The sequence below is a fragment of the Osmia lignaria genome, chromosome 14 (assembly GCF_051020975.1).
Source record: "Osmia lignaria lignaria isolate PbOS001 chromosome 14, iyOsmLign1, whole genome shotgun sequence".
Taxonomy (NCBI): Eukaryota; Metazoa; Arthropoda; class Insecta; order Hymenoptera; family Megachilidae; genus Osmia; species Osmia lignaria.
This window is the reverse complement of record NC_135045.1, coordinates 1,331,216-1,348,435: the sequence shown is the minus strand read 5'-3', so window position 1 is coordinate 1,348,435 and position 17,220 is coordinate 1,331,216. Positions and strand designations below refer to the sequence as shown.

General features: G+C 31.3%; 4 protein-coding genes and 1 long non-coding RNA gene across 10 annotated transcripts; 2 read left to right on the top strand and 3 right to left on the bottom strand.

Annotated features, from left to right (window-relative positions):
- Positions 1-3,678, bottom strand: LOC117609122 (ATP-dependent RNA helicase DDX54). Of its 4 annotated transcripts, none has more exons than XM_034335034.2 (12): positions 3,498-3,678; positions 3,220-3,415; positions 2,777-3,153; positions 2,387-2,702; positions 2,102-2,312; positions 1,809-2,035; positions 1,543-1,734; positions 1,341-1,476; positions 1,072-1,264; positions 871-1,009; positions 644-794; positions 1-560 (listed from the first exon to the last, which is right to left on the bottom strand). In XM_034335034.2, the coding sequence occupies exons 2-12, from the start codon at positions 3,412-3,414 to the stop codon at positions 376-378; spliced, it is 2,322 nt and encodes a 773-aa protein (XP_034190925.1). In that variant the 5' UTR covers position 3,415; positions 3,498-3,678; the 3' UTR covers positions 1-375. The 4 variants fall into 4 exon arrangements, with proteins under 4 accessions (XP_034190925.1, XP_034190924.1, XP_034190926.1 ...); XM_034335033.2 differs by having other exon boundaries at positions 3,220-3,459; positions 3,556-3,671; XM_034335035.2 differs by having other exon boundaries at positions 3,556-3,669.
- A 149-nt stretch (positions 3,679-3,827) lies between these two features.
- Positions 3,828-5,004, top strand: RpL24 (ribosomal protein L24). Its single transcript, XM_034335037.1, has 5 exons — positions 3,828-3,933; positions 4,060-4,135; positions 4,259-4,344; positions 4,417-4,578; positions 4,825-5,004. Exons 1-5 carry the CDS (start codon positions 3,929-3,931, stop codon positions 4,958-4,960), a joined length of 465 nt encoding a protein of 154 aa, XP_034190928.1. The 5' UTR covers positions 3,828-3,928; the 3' UTR covers positions 4,961-5,004.
- Positions 5,005-5,116: 112 nt separating this feature from the next.
- On the bottom strand, positions 5,117-7,200 carry Had1 (beta Hydroxy acid dehydrogenase 1). The gene is made up of 6 exons (XM_034335036.2): positions 7,040-7,200; positions 6,254-6,441; positions 5,966-6,174; positions 5,690-5,847; positions 5,482-5,624; positions 5,117-5,416 (listed from the first exon to the last, which is right to left on the bottom strand). Exons 1-6 carry the CDS (start codon positions 7,075-7,077, stop codon positions 5,199-5,201), a joined length of 954 nt encoding a protein of 317 aa, XP_034190927.1. The 5' UTR covers positions 7,078-7,200; the 3' UTR covers positions 5,117-5,198.
- Positions 7,201-7,335: 135 nt separating this feature from the next.
- Rel (nuclear factor NF-kappa-B family member relish) lies at positions 7,336-12,448 on the top strand. 3 transcript variants are annotated; one of them, XM_034335030.2, is made up of 18 exons: positions 7,336-7,613; positions 8,004-8,117; positions 8,222-8,367; positions 8,504-8,667; positions 8,762-8,900; positions 8,975-9,116; positions 9,193-9,297; positions 9,378-9,489; positions 9,573-9,700; positions 9,765-9,968; positions 10,043-10,110; positions 10,199-10,444; positions 10,515-10,638; positions 10,705-10,949; positions 11,037-11,192; positions 11,276-11,392; positions 11,547-11,801; positions 11,886-12,446. In XM_034335030.2, exons 2-18 carry the CDS (start codon positions 8,015-8,017, stop codon positions 11,988-11,990), a joined length of 2,559 nt encoding a protein of 852 aa, XP_034190921.1. In that variant the 5' UTR covers positions 7,336-7,613; positions 8,004-8,014; the 3' UTR covers positions 11,991-12,446. The 3 variants fall into 3 exon arrangements, with proteins under 3 accessions (XP_034190921.1, XP_034190920.1, XP_034190922.1); XM_034335029.2 differs by lacking the exon at positions 7,336-7,613 and adding an exon at positions 7,620-7,836; XM_034335031.2 differs by lacking the exons at positions 7,336-7,613; positions 8,004-8,117 and having other exon boundaries at positions 8,226-8,371; positions 11,886-12,448.
- LOC117609126 (uncharacterized) lies at positions 10,513-12,797 on the bottom strand. Its single transcript, XR_004582515.2, has 3 exons — positions 12,617-12,797; positions 10,692-10,902; positions 10,513-10,626 (listed from the first exon to the last, which is right to left on the bottom strand). It is a non-coding gene; the product is annotated as an uncharacterized LOC117609126 (long non-coding RNA).
- Positions 12,798-17,220: the final 4,423 nt, after the last annotated feature.

Sequence of the window (17,220 nt, the reverse complement as noted above, 5' to 3'; positions counted from 1 at the left end):
AAATGCCATTAATATTCTACAGTTTTATTGTTTCTTCTATAAACGTAATATGAAACTCTTGGAGAATTTCTGTTCTCCGCGGTTCGTGTAACTTTCAGAGGCTTCCGTCATTTTACAGAAAATCACCTATCAACTTCACGTAATAAGCTTCTGACGTAGAACCCAACAATTATGCAAGAGAATTGCAATGATGCGATCGAAATCTCCGTAAATTGTATAATACTTTACACGATCATTTCACGATAATGATCCATCGTGATAATACTTTTCTTGTAATCTTAATCTTGTAATAATTATTAAAAAAACATGACAAATATTTATTGTTTTTAGTATAAGCCATTTAATATTAACAATTTTTATATAATTAAAAATAATTTAACGTTTCTTTCCACCCTTCTTTTGACCCTTGCGACCTTTTCTGTCATTTCTTTTGCGCTTCTGTTCCAGTAATTTCCGTGCTTTTAGAATTTGCTCTGGTCTCTTTAATTCTCTATTTCCTTTAAGTTTTTCCTTTGTCTTCTGATTATGCCGAGCCCAATGTGTATTAAATGTTGTTTTCACTGAAATGTACGAAAAATATATACAATACATACATATATAAATAATAAACAATATTAAATTGTAATATCTTATTCTCATGTACATTTCCTCATTTGTGGAGTTTCTTCTTCGCTATCATTATCACTTGCAGCGTCAGCTTTGCTTTTTTCTTTCCAGGCTGAATAGCGATTTGATTTGTAACTAGCAGGTATCCAAACTCCCGACTCTGTGCGTATTTTTTTAGCCTTCGTATCCTTTAAAGAAAAAAGTTAATTTAAAATTGTATATTGTTATAAACTGTGAGTTATATATTCATTAACAAATACATACGTTATTAATGGTAACCATTTTCTTTTTCTTGCGATCCCATTTTTTGAGCTGTGCATGAAGACGTTGAGATTCTTCGTTATCCGCGGTTAAATCCATTTGTACTTTTTCTGCTTCCGTATTGAAAGAATTAACAGCTAAACTATAAGAATATACATTGATGTTACTTATTATAAATTAAAATTATTAAAATCGGAAACTTACCCTTCTTCTGTATGTTTATCTGGAGCAGAATATGGAATATAAAACTCTTCATCTCGCGTTACGGTTCGCTTTTTCTTTTTAGGAGGTTTATACAAATCATCAGGATTTCTTTTCTTTGGAAGAACGATTGTATTAAATGTTGCGTGAATCTCGTCCGCTGTACTTGAGGGAAGATTTACTTTCTTAAGTAAATCTAGAATTTATTATTAGTTATTAAGATGATAATGATGATGTATTATTATAAATTCCCTGTTACTATTTGTATTTACCTTCTGAATTTTTCTTAGATGTCAATTCTTCTGCTTTTCTATAAAAATTTTGAATATTTTGTTTATGTAGCGTGCGTTTTGTCTTCATGACTTGATAATCTGTAGAGGATGCTTTAGCTCCAATTTCAAATATCGTCTATTAAACATTAAAATTTACTAATACGTTGTAATCAATGTACGTGGAAATCAAAAATATACTCACTCCTTGTGGTCTATAATTTACTATTTTCGACAGTAAATTCATAGTATTAGAAGAAACATCGGAATATTCTGGTATAACGCCTGCTTGATTGATATGCAATTCTTTCACTCTTTTAATACTTTCTGACGAAGCTGCTGGTCGCGATCGAATGTACTGTTTGTATGCGTTCTCACAGACGTTTTCCATATTTGTCTAAATACGAAATATAGAAAAAATGTATAATTGCAGTATTAATATTTCTAACCAAGTACATTGAAAACACATACAAGATCTGTAGAAGAATTGTGCCAATTTATCAATTCAGCAAGTTCTTCTTCTATCATTGATTGCGGCATCTTACCGATAGCTCCATCGGTATTTTTAACAGATCCAGAAGACGGAATAACGCATAATGGACGACTAAGGAAAAGATGTAAATCTACGAGATACGCGTATTCGTCTGGACCTATGATATTGTAAGCGGTTCCAGTACGACCAGCTCGTGCACAACGTCCTGTTACAACACATTGATAACGTTATAAAATTTATTTAAAACATAAAATACAATTTGTACACTCACCTACTCTATGTACAAAGAGCTTTGACTTGGCAGGAAAATTAAAATTGATTACATTGTCTAAATGGGGAATATCCAAGCCTCTGGCAGCAACATCTGTTACTACCAATACTTTAACTTTACCAGTTTGAAATTTAGCCGCATTTATCTTTCGAGCTGATGGATCCAAATTAGAATAAATAAACGTGTTAGAAATTCCTGCTTTATCTAATACCTGTTAATAAAATAAAATTGTTATGTATGAAGAGCAACACATTAATGTTAGATTTTATACTTTTAATTATATACCATATGAACATATTCAACATGATGCATTGTTGCAGCAAATATTACTGTCTGAGAATCATCTTTAATAATATTTTTTAATAAACATAATAGTACTGCAAGTTTTTCTTCTGGTCGACACACTATAAATGAAAGTGTTAATTCTTCAGGTATTTTACTGTCTACATCCAAACGTAATAAAACGGGATCAGTTAAACCAGCTTTTGCAAAGTCTACTAAGACTTTGGGTAATGTTGCAGAAAATAATAATGTTTGTCTACATTCTGGTAATCTATTTGTAATTTCATTAATCTGTTCACCAAAACCCATCTCAAATAATCTGTAATATCATTTATAAGATGATTTATATCATTCAAGAAAAATTAAACATATGATTTTAGATAAATTCTTCACCTATCAGCTTCATCAAAAACTACATATTCAATGCTATTTAACTGTAAATCCATTTCAACACATAAGTGTAGAAATCTGCCTGGTGTTGCCACTAATATATCAGGATTTCCATGAATTGTACTGAATTGATTTTCCATACTATCACCTCCTAGAATTACAGCTGCTTGTAAGCCTGTGAATCTCCCTAACTCTTTTATGAATTTTAATGTTTGCAATGCCAATTCTCTAGTTGGTGATAATATTAAAGCCCTTGCACCAGTTTTTGCTTGCCTGGCTTTTAGTTTTTCAAATAAGGGAATTAAAAAGCAAGCAGTTTTCCCACTACCAGTTCTGGCCATTGCAACCACATCGCGTCCTTCTAATGCTAAAGGAATTGTCTGTGGAAACAAAATGTATAATAAAGAACAGCTTATACATGTCAACAATAAAACTGCACAACTTACTTTTCGTTGTATAGGTGTTGGTATTTTGTATCCTCTCTTTAGAATACCTTTTAATACAGGGTAGCTCAGAGCCATTGATTGAAAACCTCCTGACTTTTTACATACTTTCTTTTTGATATTAGTAATTTCATTCTCTTCCTCATTATCATTTATTTCTTCGGGGTCAGCAAACCCCTCAATATGTGTGTCTTTCATTCTAAGCATTTACATATATAAAATAAGGTAACTTGAAAATCTAACCTTAAATATAAAGCATTGAACACGTGATTTTGTATTACAATTAATGATTATTGGATACGGAAGTTTTCAGATTAATTTTATAATGATAGTAAATACCATCTAGCAATACTAATTAGGTCAGGTTTTGTAATAATTACTATTCCATACAATATTAATGTTTTCCTCATTTATAAATACACCCATTTATTGGCAATCAGTACTGACAACATTATAAGAATAATCGCAATGCAGAACATATGATAAAAATGTACTTTCATGATAAATTTTGATATTGTATTTGCATATTACATATTAGTTATTCTATTTCATTCACATATTCTTTACAATTTTTAATTTTTAAAGCTAATTTTAAATTAACCAGTATAAATTTTATTTTTAGGATGTTGGTATTTCTAGATACACACTTGAACATAGCAAAAGTGGAAGGTTTCGGCCATTTTAGTTGAATTCGTCTTCTTTATAATTCAACATGAAGTAAGTGAAAATTTTATTCAGATAGGCATCCAAAGATTAAAGTATAATCGTTTAAAATCCCCTCAATTTGTCCAAATAAACATGTCAATAAAGCATTTTTAATGAATATGGTGTCATTCTTTTCAGGATCGGTCTTTGTGCATACAGTGGATATAAAATATATCCGGGCCATGGTAAAACCATGGTTAAGGTGGATGGAAAAGTATGTTCAATACAGTTTTTACGTACATACATACCGATTTATTTTAATACTATCAAATATTTGTTATTTTCATTAGTTTCTATTACTGTCATATGTCAACCATAACCTCTATGGCAATTTCAGACATTCACGTTTTTGAATTCAAAATGTGAGTCCGCCCATTTGATGAGACGGAATCCACGAAAAGTTACGTGGACCGTATTATACAGGTATCTATACTTAAATATTTTGTATTATTGAAAATAAATAGTAGGCTAATGTAATATAATTTCAAAATACAGACGAAAACATAAGAAGGGTCAGGAAGAGGAACAAGCAAAGAAAAGGACCAGACGAACGCAAAAATTCCAACGTGCTATTGTAGGTGCATCACTTACAGATATATTGGCAAAACGTAACATGAAACCAGAAATTCGTAAAGCACAGAGAGAACAGGCAATTAAGTAAGTATAATTTTATCAATAGTAACATAAATTTATAATTTATGTGATAGACATCTGTTCCACAGATGTGATAATATGTATCACATTAGCTTTCAGAATGTCTTAGAGCAAATGTCTGAATTGCTTCACCCGGAATTGTATATGCTCTTTACACTGTCCGGTTTTTGCGGGTTCATACATGTTTAATATTTTCATATGCTTCATCAGTATCTTATTTTTTATATTTGTGTTCAATTTTGAATTTAGAGCTGCAAAGGAACAAAAGAAAGCAGTGAAAGCAACAAAGAAAGCAGTTGTTGCTCCTAAGGCTAAGGCTTTACCAAAACACAAAGCTGCAAAAGTAACACAAAAATCAGCCCCCCGCGTTGGAGGAAAACGCTAAACTCTGATAGTATATAAATAAAAATAAAATTTAATTTTAAAAAATTCATCTTTTAATTTCACCTAAAAATACTAATTAATATATGAAATACTGAAACGTTTAGACAGGTTTTCGTAATTTAAAATCTTCATAAAATTAATATCTTTTGAAAAACACTTTCATTTATGTAGAAGTTTAATTGTCATTTTATTAATTATCGACAATTTCATAATACAATTTTAATATTTTAGGAACAAGTTTATTTTTTTTGGGCTAGCTCTTTTTTTAGTAAAGACAATTTCGTTAAAGCTTCATCTCTCCATGCGCGTCTTTCTTGAAGTTTATCCAATGGACACATTTCATTTAATTCATTACTTATTTTTTCCGCCATCTCGCCTTCGAATTTAGGAACTGGACCAAATGTCATGCTCACATCGTAAATCGAATTCTTATAGGTTTCGCAATATTTTTTCATTCCTGAAATAAAGTGTAATGATATTACACAATTGTTTAATATATTTGTCTAATTTTAAAACATGTACCTTCAGCATTTAAATGAGCGGCTTCAAAGGAACCAAGGAACGCATATCGCATTCCAAGACCTTCGCTCATAACTGCATCCACATCCTTTGCGCTTAATATTCCATCAGCTACTAATCTCCATGCTTCATTTAAGATCGCATATCTAAATATACATTAAATTTTTCAACAAATAGTTAAAAGATCAACAAAGTAAGGAACATTACATACTGTATTCGATTAAGCGCAAAACCGTCAATTTCCCTAGAAAATACGACAGGTTTTTGACCTATTTCGGTCATGATAGCCTTTGTTTGCAAAGGTATTTCAGCACGAGTCCAGGGTGCGGGCACAATTTCTACAAGCGGCACATAGTACGGAGGATTCACCTATGTTTCAAATAATAAACATTATTTACATGATTGTTTTTTACACATCTTTCAATTGGAAATTTCCTTTTGTCATCCGATCACTACAAGTATATGATATACATATAATAGTACGTACAGGATGCGATACAATGATTTGATCGCGATGCTTCAATTTTTCGCTGAATAAAGATGGACGGAAAGTAGATGTTGAAGAAGATAGAATAACTTTGTTATCTACTACATTGTCAAGTTCATTGTAAACCTTAAGTTTTAATGATAGGTTCTCAGGAACACATTCCTGTATAAGTTTAGCTCCTTTTACACTTTCAGCCAAATTTGAAGATCCTGTTAATGATTATATTATTAATTTTACCAGTAATTCATAATATACAAATGCATGGACGCAAAAAATGTAAATGCGAACCTTTAATTAATTTAAATTGTTGATCCGCATTAAGTGTCCCTCTTAAAAGACCGCCACTTTCAAGGCGCGTCAATTGCTGATGAATATCATCAAGCGCTCGGGTGATTTGTTCTTTAACGATATCATAAATAGTTACTTCATACCCTACGCTGGCAAAAAGCATTGCCCAACTGCGACCGATCAGGCCACTAAAATAATAATAAAATATTTTTATGTTATAAAGATAACTCATTCTTCATAAAAATATGGAATTCCGAAAGGTCACGCATACAGAGGCATGTGTATTTTCCCTCTAATCGTTTTATTCTTTTACTGTTATCTTATCGGAAAACTTATTCACAGAGTATCAGTAAATGGGTTTTAAATGAACAATCAGTTAAAAATATATTAAAGATAAACGTAATTTTTATGTTTTGCAATCGATGTTGAATTGATAAATGCGAGGTATGTGTTAATTTTTTCATGGAAAATGATGTATAGCAGTTGGAAAATATTATTTTAATCCATTACATGGGAAAACCATTCTGAAAAAGTTCTTATTATATGTAGTTAATAAATGTTTTACAATTAATAACTGATTAATCATTCATCAAGATAATAATTCCAAATTTTAATGCCAAATTTATATTTTAAATAAAAAGAGAAATTATGTTGTATATGATTATATATAGAAAACTACTACTTATTTATTTCTAATCGAATAAAATATAAAAATAAAATTATTGAATGTTTCTGATTTACAGTTAAATAGGAGGCAAAGTTTTTAATTTAATTATATCTTATTACCTGCCAATTATACCAATTTTTTCGTTTTTATACGACATCGTTAAACAATGGAATCACTGTTTGAGTAATTTAAAAAGTATACTTTATAGTCTCGCGATATAGTCTGACACGATGTAACTCACCATTCTAATGCATACGTATATATAATCATAAGATAACCCCACCATCACCTACCATCGTGTAATTTGTTGTTCGTTCTAGAAGACATGGTTTCAATTATGTTAAATCCCCTCTATTCGTACCATTTAAATTGAAAAAACTTGAATGTGTAATATAATGTAAGCGCGCGCACATAACATATATGCGAATCCACATCATTGGAATTAAACGCATAATCATTTACAATTAATAAATCAATAAATACAATTAATGAATTTCCAATATAATTATTTATATAACTAATTACACATTAAATTAACGTGATATCGAACGAGATTTTTGTAGCGCTTATTACAATCCTTTTTATTTGGAAAAAATTATTCGTAAGAAATGATTGGTTAACAATGTTGCGTTGGACGGGGAAAACCCTACAACTACCATCAAGGTTATGTTTTGACGTATTAAGATAAATGTGGTGAGTATGCTTGCCAGTATTACAAGAACTGTGCTCTATCGTCAAAGTCTTTTATTTTTTAAGTTTTGTATGTTGCTCGTCAATTTTGTTACAACAAAAGTACCGAACGTTTATTAAGTTGTGTGACATCGTTTATAATAACACACAATGCCTGAAGTATATGAAAATTATATGGTTTTAGAAAATGTTTCTGAAAACCGTAATTTCTTTCCTTATGAATATGGTAATTGTCAGCTTAATTATAATCTTTGTCTATTAAATAAATTCGTAAAAATATTCTTCTGACATAACAGCGATAATAATATAAGAAAAATTTATAACATTATTAATATTACAATGTTTGATATTTAATGGAATACATTAATTAAGTTTTGATATTTCATTTTTTAGATTTGCAAACAATGAATGCTCAAAGTATGTGCAGTCCATTTAGTGAATCTCAAAGGACTTCCTCGATGTCACCATTAACTGAAAATGAATTTATGTCATTAAAGAATGCAACAGGTATTTGTAATATGTCATTTTTAACATATTTTTTTTTTAAATAGTCTCACATAATAAAACTTTAAACAAAATATACTGAAATACTTTTATGTTCCTTATTCAAGCTATTGGAGAACCACATTTAATAATTCTGGAGCAGCCAATGGAAAAATTTAGATTTCGATATAAATCAGAAATGATAGGGACACATGGAAGTTTAGTAGGATCAAACAGTAACAGCAGTCGGAAAAAAAATGCACCAACAGTACAAGTATGTATGTATATGTATAAAATATGTTATAATAGATGATTAAAGGTGGTAATTATGCATGAAAATATATGTGTATTTTGAAACATTTTTACTTATAATATAAACAGTTATTGAATAATTTGAATATATCATTTAGTTAAATAATTTCATGGAGACTGCAATAATTAGATGCACATTAGTTACATCTGATGAAGGTCGAAGAATACCTCATGCACACAGATTAGTGTATAGAGATGGTGGTGTTGATTATGATGAACCATATCATGTTAAGGTTTCCCCTGAAACTGGCTATATTGTAGCGTATGTAACATGATATATTTATTTACTAACTTTAAGTAGAATTATTAACTATAAATATAATTAAATGCTTAACTATCATTGATTTAATATCTAGATTTCACGGAATGGGAATTATACATACCGCAAAAAAACATGTCAGAGATGAACTTATTCGGAAGATGAGAATAGAAGCTTTAGAAAGAAATAAAAGGAGTAATATAAAAGCTACTATTAGCACTCGAGAAGAAGCTCAAGTATGTGATTTTATTATTTTATATATAACCACTTAAACATGTGGTTTAATTTTACTGAATGGTTATCTTTAAAGATCAAAGCTGATGCCGAATACTACCAAAAATGTATGAATTTGAACAGTGTCGCGTTATGTTTTCAAGCATTTATTGTGGATAATGATAACGTTATGAGACCAATAACAGAACCTGTTTATTCACATACCATCAATAATCTCAGTAAGTGAAAATCTAAAGTACATTTGTGTTGTATATTGAACATACAATTAAAACAATAATAATTGTAATTCACTAGAAAGTGCATTGACTGGAGAACTTAAAATATGCAGAATTGATAAACACACCAGCTGTGTTGAAGGAAATGAAGAAGTGTTTATACTTGTAGAAAAAGTAGGAAAAAGTAAATATTATTTTGATTGTGGAAATCAGTAATGTAAAATAATTATAATATTTTAACTTAATACCTTCTTTTTATTGCAGAAAATATTAAAATAAAATTTTTTGAACTAAACGAAAATGATTGTGAAGTTTGGTGCGCATACGGACGCTTTACGGAATTGGATGTTCATCATCAGTATGCTATTGTATTTCGGTACGTTATAACTTAAGTTCATTGAATAAATGAATTCTGAATGATCTTATTATCCACGAATTTGTATATGATTTTTTTTACAGAACGCCGGCATATAAAGATCTTAATATTACTTCACCAAAAGAAGTTTTTATTCAATTAGAACGACCATCTGATGCAGAATGTTCTGAACCAATAAAATTTACTTATAAACCAAGTGACAGAATTATAGGTAAATGATAAGCGACTATAAAGTAGTTTGAAGTTATATATAATTTATGTAAAATTATTTTTAGGCAAGAAGCGCCAACGAATGTCTTACTCCGGAAGTTCAGAATTGTCACACATAGTTCCAACTTATAACAGTCCCGTTGTAGATAATATATCAGAAATCTTAAGTGGCGATAGTCGGGATGTTTCTAGAGAATTAAAAAAATTACTTTCTGAAGGTTGTTCTTCGCCACTGCATAAAAATCTCTTTGAATGTATAGACTATGAACGTAAGTATGAAATGTGCTGTTTTCCAAAGATTCAAAATTTATTGTTAAATAATTTTATTTATATATTTCTGTAGAATATTTACCATTTATTGAAAACGGTGATGAGAATATGTTGACTTCCGATGGTCCGCTAATTAGACAGGTATATATACCTTTCTGTTTTAATTTAATTTAGTAGAATTTAGTTTAATATATTTGTAAATCATTAAACAACATAAATTCTTTACTAGCATCAAGATGATACAATGTTCCCCAAAAATATACTTACTGAAGTGATAAAATGTATGAAAATGAATTCAGAAAATATGAAGGAATATATTCCAAAGCTGCTTAAAGATCGTTCTACCTATGGGGATTCCCCATTACACGCAGCTCTTCGGTACGGTCAACATGATATTGTTAAATACCTTCTAATGTTAATAAGTGCTGACAAAGATTGTAAGTCGCTTGTAAATGGACAGAATAGTTCGGGAAAGGTAAATATGTAAATTACGTTAATATATAACACTATAGTATAATTATTTTAATACAAAACATTTGATTTAGACGCCATTACATTATGCTGTCTTACAAAACTTACCAGAAGTTACAAAAGCGTTACTCATGCTTGGAGCTGATCCAAATCGAATTGATGAGCATGGATTTTCTCCACTGCACGCTGCAGTGAGAAGTAAGTTAAATAGTTGAAAAATAAAATAAAAATTTAATTATCTGTATTCTTACATGGATATTTTAGTTCCAGAAGGTGGCGCCTGTGTTGATGCTTTATTGTCAGAGAAAACAGTTAACATTGAATTACCCAATGATGCTGGATGGAGAGCATTACATCTTGCTGCAGAAGCAGGATCGTACGATGCAGTATGTTTCCTTGTTCAGGCAGGAGCAAATGTAAACGATACCGAGATGTCTTATGGTAGGACAGCATTGCACATAGCTGTAGAAGGTGGACATAAAAATATTGTTGAATATTTGCTTAAAAAGGTACATTAATTTTTATTTTAACCTATTTATCCAATCAATGGTTATTAATGATATATGTTTTTGTTCAAAACATTTCCTTTATTACAGACAAATATATCTGTAAATAAAAGAAACTTCAGTGGAAATACTGCTTTACATACTGCAGTTGTACATTCCGGAGCAAGAGCAAAAGAATTGTGTGCATTATTGATACGATATGGCGCTGATCCACATATTCAAAATCATAATCGGGAAACAGATAATGTAATGTATTTCTTCGCAGTATACACACATAGTTTATAAATTGAATCCAAACGTCGGGCTTATTCATTTTATCAATTTAACAGGTGGACAAAAGAAAAGGGCCTAGTATCAATATAAAAGAAGAAATCGATTCGGAAGATGAAAATACAGAAGGAACTACTGGACAATCATCGTTTGATTTGGCCATGAACAAACCAGATGTAAATTACGTTATTATGTACATACGTATATGCACGCATTATTTGTTATACAAATAGGTTCAAATAAAAAGTCAATCAAAGAAAAATTAATATCAGTTTCATAGTTGATTATATGTGGTAAGTTCTTATGCTAAAAGATATTCTTTTCTTACAGATTTTGCAACTTTTTAATGGGAAGACCGAAGACACTGCGAACCAAATGTGTTCAGTTGCTACAAAATTAGAAATAGAAGATAAGAATTTACTTACAAATTGGTTAAACAATGAACACAAAGAAAAGTTATCTACTCTTTTAGACAAAACGCAAGGTTGGAGGAAACTTGCAAAACATTTAAATTTTGAATATTTTTTAAAAACTTTTGAACAGAGTTCCTCAAGTCCGTCTTTACTTTTATTAAATTATATTGACGTAAGTAATATATTTCTTAATTCGAACTTAATTCAAATTTTATAATTTAAATTTTAACCAAGCATTTGTTAAAAAATTTTTTAGGTGCAGGCATCATTATCTTTAATAGATATGGAGAAATTGTTAAGAGATACCGGGGAAGAAGAAGCAGCAAATTATGTGCATGAAATTTCATCCACATATACGTAAAATACATCTCTTCATTTTCAAATGTATTTGTATTTTGTATATCTGTATATTTATAAAATACCACATCCGTCTATCTGTCTCTATGTTTATCCACTTTCAACTCGTGAACCGGTGGACAGATTTTGATGCAGTTTTCACCGTTATTTATCAAATTTCAGGAAAACTTTTTTTCTTTATAAAACATTTGATTAATCATAGAGGTGTAATAAGCAAGCTCCCTCTAAAACGAACTTTGTCATGTACCGAAATCCAAGTGAGCGAAGTCGAGGGCAAAAGCTAATATGTCTATAAGTAAATAAATAAGTTCATAAGTGAATATATATACATAAACAATTATTATATAAACCATTATTAAAAGATTAATCTATCTCTAAAGATCTTCAATATGTATAGAAAAATACTGTAAATGATAAAAATAGTTCTGGGAAAATAAATATTTTCTTGCGAGCGTCAAAAACTTTACCGACCGTCCCTAGAGAAATCCTTAGACGCGAGTTTTCAAATTACGTCCTCATTTCTAAACAGAATGTAAAAAAATTTGAGGGACGTGTTCAGAAGGTTCTAAAGAATATTTGTCTGGTCCTTACTGTCTGTCAACGGTCAAGAAAATGGCAGATCGAACTCACCTGCATTGATTTATTCGTAATATAAACATTTCTGTGAATCGTATGTCCACTGATATTCTTTGGGTCGGATAGAATAAAACGAGTACCCAAGGGATGATGTACAAGTCTCCAGATAGAAGTAATTTGAAAACTACGATTTCGTTGATTGTTCACTCGCGAAAGACGTCAACAAGGTAAAACAGACCAGAAATTTAGTTTCTCGTTCATTTTGTAGGGCGCAGTTCGTTCGTTTGATTAATAAACAATTGTAAAATTAAAAATAATAATTAAATAATTTTTAATAGAATAATTAAACAAAATTTTGCAATATACCCACGCGGAAATGTAAAGAAATAAACAATTTAAATAGATATAACAATAATTTGATTAATAAACAATTGTAAAATATAAAATAATAATTAAACAAATATTAACAAATATCAGATAGAAATAATTAAATCTGCGGAACCGGTGAAGCGGAACGTCACGCTTGATTGCGCGCGCCGCGCGCCGGTACATGCGCGACCCGTACAGAGGTCAAATCCAATCAGTCTTATCGCGACCGCCAAAGGATACGGATGGATCTGTCAAACATATACCGGTACGGGTTGATACCATGGATATTCGTGCATGGATTTATCAGTGTATTACCACAAGTGTTACTGTGTTTGCCTATAGTGTTTCCTATAGTGTTTCCCATGTGTTTTGGAATATTTATACGGATATATTAGTTCGTTTTATGGTGTGGAACCCCATGTACCTGCATGTGCTTTATTGTGTTTTATGGTGTGGTACCCCATGTACCTGCATGTGCTTTATTGTGTTTTATGGTGTGGTTCCCTATGTGCTTTGGTATATTTTTACGGATTTATTAGTGGGTTTTATGGAGTGGTACCCTATGTGTTTTGGCATATTTATACGGATTCATTAGTGGGTTTTATGGAGTAGTACCCTATGTGTTTTAGTATATTTATACGAAGTTATTAGTAGCCTTTATGGAGTGGTACCCTATGTGTTTTGCTACAATTTTGCAAATATTTTATGGTGTTCTATGGTTTTGATCTTCATGTGTTTTGGGATGTATTTATTTGCATGTGTTTTACCGTATTTTATGATGTAGTTATTCCTATATAGTTTTGCATGCATATTTTTAAATTGTAGTATGTATTAGCTTATTAACTACAACAAATTGAGAGAAAACATATATCGTTCAAGAATCGTGATTTTTATGCTTCCAGATGAGTGCTTTGGCCAGTGGGGATACCGTTTCTTTGACGAGCCAACAGTCGAGCTATGAATCAATCTAAGATGCGTGGCGAGTGCAGTGGTGCAAGTCAACGATTGGTGAGTCGCATGCTTTAAAGTTCCTCCGGTTCCCATCATGTCGTAGGACGAATGGTCCGTAGCGACACGGGAATTGGTTGTAATTTTTATTTTTTGAGCGAGCATAGTGACCCACGAATATCACTGTATTATTTTATACAATGATAATCGTGCAAATTGCTTTTTTGTGTATTTTATGCCTTAGCTTAGGATAGGGTTTTCTTGTACATATTTACATATATAGATTTCGAGTTTAAAAATGTAGAGAAGTCGGATGACCCTCCGACTTCACAATACACTTTCTTTTTTATATGTACAAGAATTTATTTCGCGATGAGCGGATTTCAATATCAAAGTAATAAGCATGATTACTATTAATTATTATAACTACTTACTTTGATCACGAAATCGCTCTTGAAATTGAAACGTTTTTCCAATTTTACTCGTGAAATTGGCATCAGTTTAGTATATGGGCTGGCCCCCAGGGGGGTTGGTATTTGCTCTTCAAGCATTGTATAAAGTTCCCCTTTCGTACTTGAAATTCATTCTGTCACGTTCACGGTTCTCGACCCTAAACACTCATCATTCACATTCATCATTCATCAGTATAGTGAAATATTAGCCCATTAGATGTTTATGTACTAGTCATGTTTTTGGATCAGGATTTTCTATTTTAATTAGTGTTGCGAAAAATTTCCAACGCGAGAGTAAATATGACAATGCACTGACTAGTATTTGGTGGGAATCCTTTTGGTTTTTAAACTCAATCCAATATTTTATTTATTTAATCAAATTAGTTACAAGGATTCCGCGGCATAAGACCGTGAAACACCATCTCATGGGAGATAAACCCATGCATTACTAGGCCTTTGCAGGCGCAGCTTTAGAATACGGAACATATGAAAATATGTTACCATATTCTAAACTGTAGTCCTTTTGTCTATACTATGGGCGTCCGTCAATCTGACACCGTTGGATGCAACGTGTTGGACGGGCGGGTAGCGCTCTTAGCGAAGGGGTGCATCCTGTCCTGGCGTTACGACGTCCAGGCGGGGTGGGTGGTATGTAGCGTCTGGCGTAAGTCTAGGGGGCGTGAGACCCTTCGTTGCCAACTGATATTAGCAGTGCACCATGTTTTATGTCATAGTTGCTCAATTTTGCTTTTCTGTATTTGCTCTTCAAGCTTTATATTTGCAAAGTCGAGTCACTTTTATTAAAAATAAAACCCCCTGGGGGGGCCAGCCCATATACTAAATCGGAACTAAATTCTTACTTTTAATAAAGTGAGAATATCATCTTTAGTTTTTGCTAATCATACGTTTTAGCTTAGGCATTTCAGCACACATGAAGAAAACTGGTAGGTGAAAATACCTTTGGCCTTGTTCATTTTTATGCCCAAAGCTCATTCGGGTACTTAGATGTACTCGCGTGGGTGGAGGGCGGTGGACAAGGTTTAGTTTTAAGTGTAATACATTTTGGCGACTGACAAAAGTAGTGAACCAGTAGTGAACCACGATAGAAGTTCCACATGTGTGTGTGTGGTTAGGATGTGGGATTTGTATCGTTTATTAATAATCTTAACTTACTATAACATTACAAAATACTTATCAAGAATAAATTGAAAAATTTTTACATTAGATAATTCAATAGAATACGAAAATGAAATGTATTATTGTAGCATAATGTTCACTATTATTTGTCAGTCGATTTCAGCAAACAGGTATGATTTTATTAGAGTGTGAAAGTTGAATTGAACTCGGGTGTCGGAGGCGTCCCGGGACGTTCTCTCTAGGTGTAGGCATTTTTGCACCCGGGTGGTTGTATGAGAACCGTGGAGTGAATTTTTGTGAGAATGATTTTTGCCCTTTTTTAAATATAGCGATAGGCAGGCAGGTAGTTTACTTCTGGTGTGATTGAGTTTAGTTTATAAGTAGGCAGGGCCAGAGCAAGCTTTCATGTTTCTCTTCGTATTCTCCTCTAATACGTGAGAAGCTTGTATCTGGGGTTGGGAAACAAAAAATCAAGAAGAAAGATGAAAATGCAATTTAATTAATTTATTAATTAATTAATTTGGCATTCTTTCTTGATTTTTTCAAGGCCAAGCCTTATTAGTTTGTAAGTCGTAGTCGTGGTACTAGACCCGATTACAAAAATGAAGTATTAAAGTGAAAGTGCAGTGAAGTGAAGTGAAGTGAAATTAAAAGGTGTTTTGTGCTTGGACATTTGCAGAAATTGTGCAGGTATGCGAGTAGCGATTCAAGGGATCGTTGCTCGTTTACGTGTTACGTTTTTACAAATGTTTGAGCAAACGTAAAATTTTCGCGAGTGATTTTTGTGAGGCTATTGCCGAAGAAAGAAGAGGCTATATGCTGAAGAGCCCCGGCAAAATTTGCCCAGAAGAGGGGAACTACTAATGGCTCTCCATCTTCGGATGGACAGTCATTCTGTCACTATGCTCGCTAATTTGTTTTTTCATTTGTTGTGTTTTTCCTTGAACGGTATGAATAATACCGTCCAGGACGTATTGAACTCGACATTTTACGAGTTCAATACCCAGCTCGTTGAATGGTCAACTCGCGATTTTATTCCCCCTATTTCTTTTTCGTTTATTGCTTTATTGAAATAAACTATTCTTTTCTTATTGATTTGCACATCAATTATATTTCATGTTTTTATTTTAATTATGTTCTATTTATTTAAAACATACTCTGAAATTGTAATGGTAATTATATTTTCTGTTGTCGGCATTTTTCATTTCAATTGTAATCGAAATTATGATGTTAATTATATTTTCTATTTCAGCATTTTATTGTTGAATTAGTTTTTAATTGTTACTGAAATTATGATGTTAATTATATTTTCTATTTCAGCATTTTATTGTTGAATTGTTATTTTCTCAATTGTTTCTGATATTATGATGTTGATTTTATTTTCTATTTCAGCATTTTATTGTTGAATTGTTATTTTGTTAATTGTTACAGAAATTATGATGTTAATTATATTTTCTATTTCAGCATTTTATTGTTAAATTATTATTTTCTCAATTGTTTCTGATATTAGGATGTTAATTTTATTTTCTATTTCAGCATTTTATTGTTGAATTGTTATTTTCTCAATTGTTTCTGATATTAGGATGTTAATTTTATTTTCTATTTCAAGATTGTATTGTTTAAATTTTTATTTTATTTTGTCTATTTTGAATGGTTTCACGTTATTGTATATCTAATCCTAATAATTATGTTTTCCGTTACAGCATTTTATTGTTAAATTATTATTATTTTCTCAATTGTTTCTGATATTAG